Below are 12,289 nucleotides of genomic sequence, written 5' to 3' on the forward strand. Positions count from 1 at the left end.
AAATGGGTATCATGATACACTTTTTGAAAGTCGAACGAAGAAACTACGTTGCCTACCACCGGTTCGGGAACTACCCCGCCGAGAAGAACCGGTTATATGATTATATAATTATGATGTAAACTAATTCAAAGGTTGTTCTAAAGCAGCAATACTTAACCTACGGCCCACGGGCCGCATACGGCCCGCCTCGCCGCGCCGCCCCGCGCCCGCGCCGGAACTTTATCAATGGCCCGCGTGAAGTTACAACATTTTGAAATTCACGCCCACCGCAGAATAGTGCAAACTGCAAAGTCGTCGTGGAAATCGTGAAAGTTTTTCCACTTTTAAATCGCTGAAGAATGTTATTTTTTAACCCAAAAAAATGTTGGTTGCGGCCCGGGACACCAAGACCAAAATATCTTTGTTTCTCGTGTAAAAAAGATTTTGTAGCTCTAAAGACTTACTCCAAACTTAATAAAATTAATTCTAAAAAATAAATAAGTAAAATAAATAATATTATAATTATGTATTCTCGTTTAAGAGGATACACCAGGGGCGAGAGAAATTGAAAATAGGTATTTGAAAATGTATATTCGAGCTATAAACGAATCATTGTATGGGATGGAATAGCTCAATGATTTTATATTAATTATCGTTTTCATGCCCAAAAATATGTTCAAATGTTGTTTATTATGATTTCATGAACACTATTTACGCATCTACATCCGCTGACATTATTTTTATTTTTTCTTCTTCTTTTCCTTTGTCATGTCGTTTGTTCTTTATATTTATAATTTTGACATATTATTCAGTAAGATGGAAATTATTAGGCATGCATTTATTAATAATTATTATGACAAATTATATTTAAGAATGTATCCTAAATTAACATTTGCACGTCGAGAAAATTGACAAAATATGTGAAGCACTGTTAGAATTATAGTAACACCTTATTGTACCATATTTATGCAAATAAAGAATATTATTATTATTATACTCTCTGCTTTGTCCTCGAGATTAGCATTAAGTACTTTTTTACGCTAGTAGTTACGCCTACGGTGACGCCAGTCTTGTACTAAAGTTGAGATTTATAAAAAAAAAAACAAATCTAAAAAAAATAAGTGGGTAGTTTCGCTCACCGGTCACGAATCTTGCGATTGCTTGTCATTCACAAGTACAGTGCTCCGCCAGTACCTACGTACTATTTAATTTTTAGGTTTTTATTTTCAGTTTTAAAGTGCAAACATGGGTAAAAGGAAATACTCAAAGGATGATGATTACAAATATATCTCAAGAAAGTTGAAAAAACTCGAAAGAAAACTGAAACATGCCAAGAAAAAACGACGTGATTCATCATCGTCTGAACAAGACGAAATGTTATCGGATCCTGAAATGCCGTCAGACAGAAAAGGTACAATGACAATTAATACTGTTACATGATAAGTCTGTTCTGCGGATAGCTTTTGGGGCTATCACTTTACAGACAATACGGTAACAAAGTACCCTACTTTTGGATATATTTTTTTCTTTAAAGTACCTGCTATAACACTAAGTTACTTGATAAGTTGGTATTAATTTTTACCAACAATACTGTAACAATATAAGTACGTGTATAAATTTAGATTTGCGAGCAATTTTTGGGATTGCTACTTCTATCTATCTAAATAGCATGTCACTTATCATAATAATATAAAATACAACTAACAAAAGCCGTTACGGCTCACTGAACAGGGTGATAAGAGATACAATGCATATAAATTATATAGTAATTAAGTGCTATTATTATAGACGTGTCATGCGTACCTACGCACTATTGACAAATTCTTGCTATTATTACGTTTATTATTTAAAACAATACGATATAAATATATGTATAAAATTACAGATGGCTCAGAGATTGAAAATGATCCGATTATTGAAGGCGAAATTGAGGAGACAGGACAATCTGTACCCTCCACCAGCACTGGTGCCACCGCTAATTTAGCCTGCAGCGTCGAGCCTGTTCCATCCACTAGCTCGTGCGAGTTACCTGCCCCTCAAAATGATTGCCAGGATCCTGAGGTGATGGCTGTGCCGAAAGTGGATAATGTTATGCTTGAATTGTTAGGAGACGACCCATCAATAAAAAAATTATACGGCAAGGATATTAACGCCGATTTGGCTGTGCGCCTCCAACATGTAGCTACAGTTGGCTTGGCAAAAGACCTCCGTAAAGAATTACAGGAAAAATATCTTCCCCCGAAAAATTGTACCCAGATTGATGCTCCTGAGCTTAATCTAGAAATTAAGGCTGCTGTAACGGATGTCGTTTTAAAGAGAGATAAAGGAATTGAAAGCAAACAAAAAGTTCTGGGTTCTGCGATATCGTGTCTCGGAGAGGCTATTACTATTTTGCTCGAGGAGCAGAACAAAAATACTGCAGTCATAAAGCTACTCATGGATGCTACTCGATTGATATGCGACTGTCAAAATACTGATTCCATGACACGTCACAATTTTATCTTATATAATTTAAAAAAAGATATGAAAGACCAGTTGACAAAAACAAAAATTGACAACTGCCTCTTTGGATCGGATCTGGCTAATACCTTAAAAACTGCAAAATCAATTTCTAAGTCAAGCGCGGGTTTAAAAATCACACCAGCTACTAAAACATCTGCAAACAGGAAGCCCCAAGTGCCCGTTACACAAAGGAGTAATTTAAACTGGAAGGCTCCTCCCCCAGTTCGCAGGCAAAAGATGGGGAATCAGAGGAAGGAACCTGCACAGAAATATCAGCCCGTGAGCTCCTCCAGAGCGTCATATCGACAACCGACAGCCGGGAACCCAGCGCGGAGTCGTCGGCAGTAAAATATGAGGTGAGTTACGCTGGCAGACTTACCCATTTTTATGAACAGTGGTCATCTATCACTAGTGACCACACAATACTGTCCTGGATTGCCGGTTACAAGATACCCTTTTGTAAGCCGGTTATACAAACACATCCTCCTGTACAACGCAGTTATACAGAATTGGAGAAATTGCAGTATACACAATGTATTGATGACTTGTTATCTATAGGGGCTATTTCCCAGTGCCAGCCGTGTAAAAATCAATTTTTGTCATCTTTCTTTCTTGTGCAAAAACCAAATGGTAAACACAGATTTATACTAAATTTAAAAAATCTTAACAAGTTTATTGAAACTGAGCATTTTAAATTAGAGGATCTACGTACTGCAATAAAATTAGTTTCACAGAATTCCTATATGTGCACCGTAGACCTAAAAGACGCCTATTTTTTAATAAAAATTCATGAGGAGTATAAAAAATATCTACGATTTCAATTCGATGATAATTTATTCGAATTTAACGTGTTACCATTCGGTCTTAGTACGGCACCCTTTGTGTTTACGAAAATATTGAAACCAATTGTAAAACTACTTAGATCCTGTGGCTTTATGTCTACCATTTATTTGGACGATTTTTTATTGACAAATGATGACTACAAGGGATGTTTAGACAACGTAAATAACACTATAAATCTTTTGAAATCATTAGGCTTCAAAATAAATTATGAAAAGAGTAATTTATGTCCAAGGACATGTTGTAAATTTTTAGGATACAATATAGATACTGAAAGATTTCTAATTACTTTACCTCCAGAAAAAAATTGTAAAATTAAAGATCAAATTATTCATTTTAAACTTTTAAAACGATGTAAAATTAGGGACTTTGCTCGTTTGATTGGCTTACTTACATCTGCTTGCCCCGCCGTCGAATACGGTTGGTTGTATACCAAAAACTTTGAAAGGTGCAAGTATTTAAATTTATTAAAAGACCCAGATAATTATGAAAGATATATGAACATACCGAGCAACTTAAGATCTGATTTTGAATGGTGGACTCGATCTATAAATACACCAACTAATAGTATTAAATACGACGAATACGTATTAGAAATCTTTAGTGATGCTTCAACTACGGGGTGGGGTGCGGCATGCGGAGAGGAGACTGCTAGCGGTACTTGGTCAGATGAGGAGCGCTCTAAGTACATTAACTATTTAGAAATTTTAGCAGCCTTTTTTGGCTTGAAAATTTTTGCAAAAAATTTTAATAATTGTCAAATATTGTTGCGGATTGATAATACCACTGCCATTTCATACGTAAACCGTATGGGCGGCGTGCAGTTCCCTCATCTTACACAAGTAACCCGAGATCTGTGGCAATGGTGTGAGCAAAAACAAATAATAGTATTTGCTTCATATATTAGCTCAGCAGAAAATACCGTTGCGGATGCGGAATCTAGGCGTAATCACCCAGATGTCGAGTGGGAACTAGCGGACTATGCCTTCCAAAATATAATCCATAAATTTGGTGAACCTTATATTGATATATTTGCAAGTAGATTAAATAAAAAATGTCAAAGATACATATCCTGGAACAGAGACCCTGATGCAGTTGCAGTGAATGCTTTCACCGTATCCTGGTCGAAATTCTTCTTTTATGCCTTTCCACCAGTTTCTATAATTCTAAAATCTTTACGTAAAATCATGAAAGATAAAGCGACAGGCATAGTAGTGGTTCCGTGGTGGCCCACACAGCCATGGTTTCCTTTCTACAATAAGCTTCTAATTTCCAAGCCGTTAATTTTAAAACCAAGTGAAAATCTTATATTATCTCATTCCAGCAACCGCCAAGTACACCAACGACTTACCCTGGTTGCCGGAGTGTTGTCAGGACGTCCCTGTTGAGAAGAAACGTTCCACATTCTTCAGTGGATATAATGTTAGCTTCTCTCTCACAAAACTCTATTAAACAATACGATTCCTGTTTAAAGAAGTGGTTCCAATTTTGTGTAAAAAATAAATTAAGCTTTTATCATCAATTTCAAATATTTTAAACTTTCTTACAGAACTTTATAATAATGGAGCCCAATATGGTACACTCAATAGCTGTAGATCCGCATTATCCCTAATACTCGATACCGAAATTAGTAGTAATGACAATTTGAAAAGATTTTTAAGGGAGTTTTTAGATTGCGACCGCCCCTGCCAAAATACAATTTGACTTGGGATACCTCCCTAGTTCTAAATCATATTGGTGAATTGTACCCTAACGAGTCATTGGACTTGGAGACAATTTCTAAAAAACTTATAACGTTGCTGGCACTCGTAACCGGGCATAGGATGCAAACGATATCAATTATTAATATAAAAAATATAGAGTGGTTCCCCGACAGAATTATTGTAAAAATTCCCGATCTTATAAAGACGTCTCGCCTTAACTCGACACAGCCAGCTCTTATACTGCCATATTTTCAGGATAAACCTGAAATATGTGTAGCTAATACTTTAAAACAATTTTTAAAATTAACGGAACCCTTACGAAATAATCATTCTTACCTTTTTATCAGTTTGAGAAAGCCACACCACAAAGTAACCTCACAAACGTTAAGCCGTTGGGTGAAAAACACACTCGAAGTATGTGGTATAGATGTCTCTACTTTTACCGCCCATAGTACGAGGCACGCTAGCACCTCGAAAGCAAATAGATTAGGTGTAAACCTAGACTTAATTAGGAAGACAGCAGGCTGGAGCGCTAACTCCAAAACCTTTATTAAATTTTATAATAAAGATATTGTAAATGATTTTGATCACGGAGTTTTTGCTAATACGATAATGTCAGGACAATAAATAGATAAGCTGATATTTTTATAAATCTTGATTTTAGTTTATTGTTGTTTAAACAATTTAATTATAATTTAAAAGATAATGTAAAAGATATATTCTTTAGAATACATAAAATATTACGTTATATTGTATTTTGTTAAATAAAAATGATTTTTCACAGCAGATGTAGTCTCTCAATGTCTACTAGCGTAAAAAAGTACTTAATGCTAATCTCGAGGACAAAGCAGAGAGTATAATTAATGATTAAACGAACTTACCTGTACGTGAAGTTCTATCATAATTATACGAGCTGCTTTGTCCGAAGAGATTAGCATCCCACCCATCCCAGGAACCCAGCTGTGAAAAATCGGCTCTCTGAACTAAATGACAAGCAACCGCAAGATTCGTGACCGGTGAGCGAAACTACCCACTTATTTTTTTTAGATTTGTTTTTTTTTATAAATCTCAACTTTAGTACAAGACTGGCGTCACCGTAGGCGTAACTACTAGCGTAAAAAAGTACTTAATGCTAATCTCTTCGGACAAAGCAGCTCGTATAATTATGATAGAACTTCACGTACAGCTAAGTTCGTTTAATCATTAATTATTATTATTATTGCTGTCTCACCAATCTCAAGTCTCCCACCGCAGAGCGCGATAGAGACAACACGACAAAAGTTCTAATAAAAGAACAGAAAATCTTCGATTCGTTGTCCGCTTATTCCTTCTCCAAAACTTAACCGATTTAAGTACTTTTTTCATTAAGAATTAAAGCAATGCTTGAGCTTTATTTTTTTTTTTTGTATAATTTTGCCAGTTTTGTTTTCTGGGTGTTTGAACACAGAGAAAAATCTGGCCATTTTTTTGGGTTTTTGGACGTTCTTATCTTTAAAAAAAAAAGAAAACATAGGGACAAGCTAATAGTGGCTATAGATATTCAGGAATAAATCATAACTTTACCGACATTATCCAGGGAGGAAATAGGGGACAACGTTTGTTTGGCCCATTCGTGCCGAAGCATGGCTCTCCCACGTTTTATACGTGGGAGAGCCATGCTTCGGCACAAATGGGCCGGCTCGACCGGATAAATACCACGTTCTCACAGAAAACCGGCGTGAAACAGCGCTTGCGCTGTGTTTCGCCGAGTGAGTGAGTTTACCGGAGGCTCAAGGAGTTTGCTCGTTTGCCCCCTTATTTCATAAAAAAAAATGGAAAAACGGCGTTGTGGACTCCCTGGCACAGTCGTTAAAGAAATTGTTGAAATAGTTTGGGTACTGTTAAAATACTCAATTATAAATAAAATAATATCCTTTTTTGGACCAAAATATACAAGTAATTTACAATTATACGCATGTCAGTCACAGTGGCGGAAACTGTACTAAAATGCGTATTTTCGTCCAAAGTATAGTTATTGCGGCTTCGTATTAGTTTAACTAGTGATATACAAAAAATAAGAACACCATTTTTTTAAGATATTCTATTCATGCTATTTATATTACACTTAAATAACTTACAACTATTTACAATAATTATGGCTAATTGTAACTTTTACAATATGCAGTCTAACTTTTCAGTTTTTCATTCTGTTTCTCCACTTTGACATCCTCCGCATCTGAAAGTATAGAAAAAAAAGGAGTTTACTTTTTACAAAGCAAATAATTGCCAATCAGCTATAAAGTCAAAAACTTTGTAATAAAACACTACAGTAAGGCTGTGTTTCCACCAGAGATGTGCTGCGAGGAATGTGTTTTTAAGATCCATTATCCAATAGCATCGCCGCGTTGAGCGATGTCACAGCAAGCTCACGTCAATGAAGCGATTCTATTGCTTCTCAAAAACACATTCCTCGCAACACATCTCCTGTGCAAACGCAGCCTAAACATTTCACCATTTCACCATTCACATTTAACTCAAAGCTTTAAGAGGATACACCAGGGGCTAGAGAAATGAAAAAAAAAAATTCGTGTAATATCTATAGCTGTCTCCCTTGCCTCAAGCCTATACCGCAGAACGCGATAGAGACAACTGCGATAGAGAAAATCAACGATTCGTTGTCCCATGATTCCTTCTCCAAAACTTAACCGATATAAGTACTTTTTTCATTAAAGATTAAAAAAAGGCTTGATCTGTGTTCCTATGTTTTTTTTGTAAAATCTATCCAAATCTGTTTTCTGAATGTTTGAACACAGCGGAAAATTTGGGAATTTTTTGGGTTTTTGAACGTTCATATCTTATTTAATAATTAAATTATGAAAAAAAAGAAAACATAGGGACATTGTATTAGTGGCCGCAGATATTTCAGTGTGTATGTTTATCTTGTAGAGAGTTCACTTTGAGAGTAGCAGCGCTAAAAATAGCAAGCAAATAGCAAGTAGCGCAAAAAATCGAGGATTGAATCAGCTCGATCTCAAAGTTTTTGCTACTTCCGACATATTAATATGCGCAAAATCGTGCTGCGGCTCAATTTCGAACTAATTCCATCTCAATGGCATTTCCCACTACTTACAGCTATACTAGCGCATGATCATGCTGCGGCTCAATATGAAACTAACAGTTTCGGTGGTAAGACCGCTGATTGCTCATTTCCATGTAAATACCCACCTTTTTCCCCTGCGTCGTCGTTCCACGGCTGCACGTCTGGGGACATGAAGCATACGAACACCATGGTGGTGACCAGCGTCAGTCCCGATATCAGGAAGAACATGATGCGCCACTGGATCACGTCGTTCTGGACGTAGAAATAGTTACGAATATAGATTAGTCAATTACAAATAATGCTTTCTCTTATTGAAAGGGTGTAGATTTTAGAACGCCTCGTGGTGCAGTAATTTAGAACGTAACTCTCGATTCATAATGGACCATCGAAGAAATTGATTCAAAGGCAGATGGCGGACCTACGTTATTTGGTTGGGTTATGTCAATTTAATATTAGTCGTGATCAGTCGACTTGGTTAGACATAATAAAACAAATAAATAAAATAAAAATAGCCTTTCTATTACCAATTAAGTATTACATTTTTTTCATTTATAAGATTACATGCATAATATTTTTGTTATCAATAATAGTATTCTGTTTAAATATTACATTAGAATCAACTGATTACAATAAAACATTTGATTTGAGTTTAGGTAATTAAAACATCATATTTTACGAAGTAATCAAAAGACCATTAAATTAACATTTGTTTGTTATATTTTACAATTTATCCATACTATTAGTTTAAAATATTGCATTATTATTAATTTATTCCATTAAAACATTTCACTATAAATTAATCAAAGCATCTTTTTTTTTACATAACTATTAACAACTATCAACAACTAACAAAATGATTTCAGTGGTTGTAATTCTTTTTATATTACTATCCATTCCATCTCATATTACATTACTTTATTAATTATAATCAATAAACCAATGCAACACACAACAAAACATACAAATATGAAAATTATTATTCTGCATGCAAAGAATATACATATTAATTAATATAGCCCATTAATTAATATAGCATTCAATTTTCGTATATAATATTAATCAATATAGCATTCAATTTTCTATTCCTTTTAATCTACTACTATTCAGGTAATAGTCGCCTTATTGGCGTAGGCCTCCCCCAATATCTTTCACCTCTGTCTATCTCTTGCTTCTCTCATCCAGTCCTCTCTAACTTTTGTGTAAATACACAAATATTTACTCTATCGTGTTTTCTCTGTTCTCCTCTATTTCTCGTATTGTCTTGTTACTTATTATATCTCTTAGCTTTATATATAACATGCTTCTCTCTATAATCCTCTGGCAAATTGCTAGTTTACATAGTTTAAGGAACATATGCAGAGAACATCTTTTCTTCTAGTGGAAGAGGCTGGTGGGGGGTGATTGTCTTAATCTCCCGCGGTGACAAGCCGTACTGGGAGATTGAGAGGGGCCGGAGCTGGTTGTTATTCTGTTGTTGTTATCCGGCTTAAGCAGCTTACCTCCGCAGAATCAATAATTAGTGGAATCTTATCTTGAGATAGTGTGTGCTTCTAAATAACAAAATTATTCATGTTATTAGTTTTATTCATCTTCTTGCGCTGCTTTGGGTTTTGATTTGCTGTATTAAGGCTTGGGTGAGAAAGTTTACTACTTGCTTGCGAGTGTGTATTTTCAGAATCAGCTGAGGATGGGAGCGAACTTTTATTGTTTGTTTTTAGTATTACCAATTTATCATATACTATTCTTACTCTATTTCCTTTTTCGAGTTCAATCTTTGCTTGTTCCTGTAGTTCCTTCCTTTTTTCTAACACTTGTTGTGGATAGTCCTCTTTACAATAGTAATTAGTGTTTTTAAAGTTTCCTTTCTTCTTGAGGATATTTATTTTTTGTGCGAGCGTTGAAAATGTTACCTTAATTGGGCGGGGACTATCCCTTCGCTTACCTATTCGCCTTATTACTTGTATATCTCTTGGTTCCATGTAGATAGTTAGGTATTCTTGTACGATGTTAATAAATTTGTTTTGTAAGTTTTCATATGATGATTCTCCTTCTTCGATACCAAAAAACACTAGGTTCCTCTGTCTCACCTCTTTTTCCAATAAATATATTCTGTGTTCTTGATTTTCTATTAAGTTTTCCAATTTGACTTGTTGTTCTTCCCATTTAAGAAGCCTCTCATCTAGCATTTTATTAATACTTTGTGTCACTTCTTTTGTTATTTTTTCACAATTTTTCCTGTTTTCTATCTTTTGGGCATTCATTTATTTTTGTATGTTATTAAGCGCGATCATAATCTCCTCCATGTTTATCATGTTCTACTTCTTCTTATTTCTACTTGTTTACAATCTTTTGACAGATCCTGTTTTACCAATAAGCATTGATTGGGTATGCAGTGCCCTCTAGTAGCTAGATCTTAAAAACTAGCTAGATCTTAAAAACTTCTTGCCTGGTAGCCATCTTGTATCAGGTATCAGGGATCTTGGTCTTTTTGGTGAACTAGTTCGCGCCTTTAATGGTAGATGGCGACTGGCGTTGAAATATGAGCTAACTTGTATGACTTTACAATTATTCTGTTCGAAGATTTTTAGGTTATGTTCAGCACAAATTTCACTAGTTTTGTTTTAAATATGATATGAGTCCACTCTTGTACCTTATAAGGATTAAACTATATCACTGTAAGATTATAGATTTTCGTGTTTTAAAGTCCTAAGCTAGTTTTTTAAACGGATGTATTGACACTTTCATCGTCTGCACTTTTTTGTTGATTACACAGTTATTTTTGCACTGTTTTACGAAACTCCAATGTATAGTTTTGTTCATTCAGTATTGTTCGAATATTCGCACTTTTACACTCACAAATCACCGGTTATTTATTTTAAAACTGAAATAATTACGGAGCTACTTCTTTACCGTCGAGCGGTGGCGTCCTCTCTTAAGTGGGTTAGACATAACGCTGCCAAATTACGTAGACCCTGCCTATGAATCAACTTCTCTGATAGTACCATTGAGGAAATTGATTTCTAGGCAGTTGACAGACCAACGTCATTTGGTCGGGTTATGTCAATTTAATATTGACGACGACTTAATGACTTGATGACGACCTCTGTGGCTCAGTTGGTGGGCTCTTGGTAGCTCTAGCCGGGGGTCGCTGGTTCGAATCCCGCCGACGGAACAAAAAGTTTTCAAAGTTCCTGGGTCACGGATGTATATTAAATATGTGTATCATATAATAAAAATCTTAAATATATGTATAGTATAAAGTATTAAATATATTTCCCTTGTCTGGTACCTGTAACACAAGTCCCTCAGGTACTTAGCACGGGGCCAGACTGACGTGGTGTGAAGCGTCCATAGATATAATATTAGTCGTGATCGGTCGGATGACCTTGAAATTACGTAGACCCTGCGTAATTTGGCAGCGTACGTACATACGTGGACTACCAAATCTTTACTCATCCCTAATCTTCAAAAGATGAAAGCAATACGAAAGACCTACCACATCGGTGACGACTTGCGACACCAGCACCGGCAGCAGCACCACTAGGATGTTGGCGAGGGTGTTGCCGGACGCCATCAGCGTGGCGCTGAAGTTCGGGGACAGGTCCATGTAGTTTACCTGCAATTGTAACAGAATGATTTGAATCCATGGTGGAGGAGAAGAATGGGTTGAGAATGAGGGTTGTGGAAATTCTATTTACCACCAGTAGCAGTAGAATAGACAAACGCCAAACTGTGGACAACACAAAGACGGTTGTTGAAATTTTATTTGCTACATATTATGTCTATTAGACACGATAGACCCGAAGGCTACATCGCGGCACTTGTAGTTCTAGCATGGCCATCAGTAGAAATGCGAAAGTATTGACAAACTGTGGAGATAAACTTAAGGTGTCGTTCCAATCTTTACCGCTACTAATCGCGACCGACAAAAATTCAATTAAAATGCCACTTTATGACAGACTGTACATAATATTATTATCAAAGACTTCAACACTTATGTTTTAAACTCTTTATTATTCCATGTTACGTACAAAATGCTGTTAATATTCCATAATCATGCATTTAAGTCTTTAATGTTTCTTGAAGATTGATTTTAGCCTGCCGTCTTTTCCGTACGTCAACAGCATCTGCCTTCATTTTCCCCGACCGGATGTATTCTATACAATTGTATCACTAGAATCAATCT

General features: G+C 35.8%; 1 protein-coding gene across 1 annotated transcript in view; it reads right to left on the reverse strand.

Moving 5' to 3' along the window:
• Positions 1 to 7,128: 7,128 nt before the first annotated feature.
• LOC121733184 (putative inorganic phosphate cotransporter) overlaps positions 7,129 to 12,289 on the reverse strand; it is a 32,247-nt gene continuing 27,086 nt past the window's right edge. Inside the window, exons 9-11 of the mRNA XM_042123355.1 lie at positions 11,600 to 11,719; positions 8,229 to 8,355; positions 7,129 to 7,239 (exon numbers count right to left, since the gene is read on the reverse strand). Coding sequence (XP_041979289.1) covers positions 7,190 to 7,239; positions 8,229 to 8,355; positions 11,600 to 11,719 — 297 coding nt within the window. The 3' untranslated portion in view covers positions 7,129 to 7,189. The remainder of the gene's footprint in view (positions 7,240 to 8,228; positions 8,356 to 11,599; positions 11,720 to 12,289) is intronic.

Source organism: Aricia agestis, chromosome 13, assembly GCF_905147365.1.
Source record: "Aricia agestis chromosome 13, ilAriAges1.1, whole genome shotgun sequence".
In the NCBI taxonomy this organism is placed as follows: domain Eukaryota; kingdom Metazoa; phylum Arthropoda; class Insecta; order Lepidoptera; family Lycaenidae; genus Aricia; species Aricia agestis.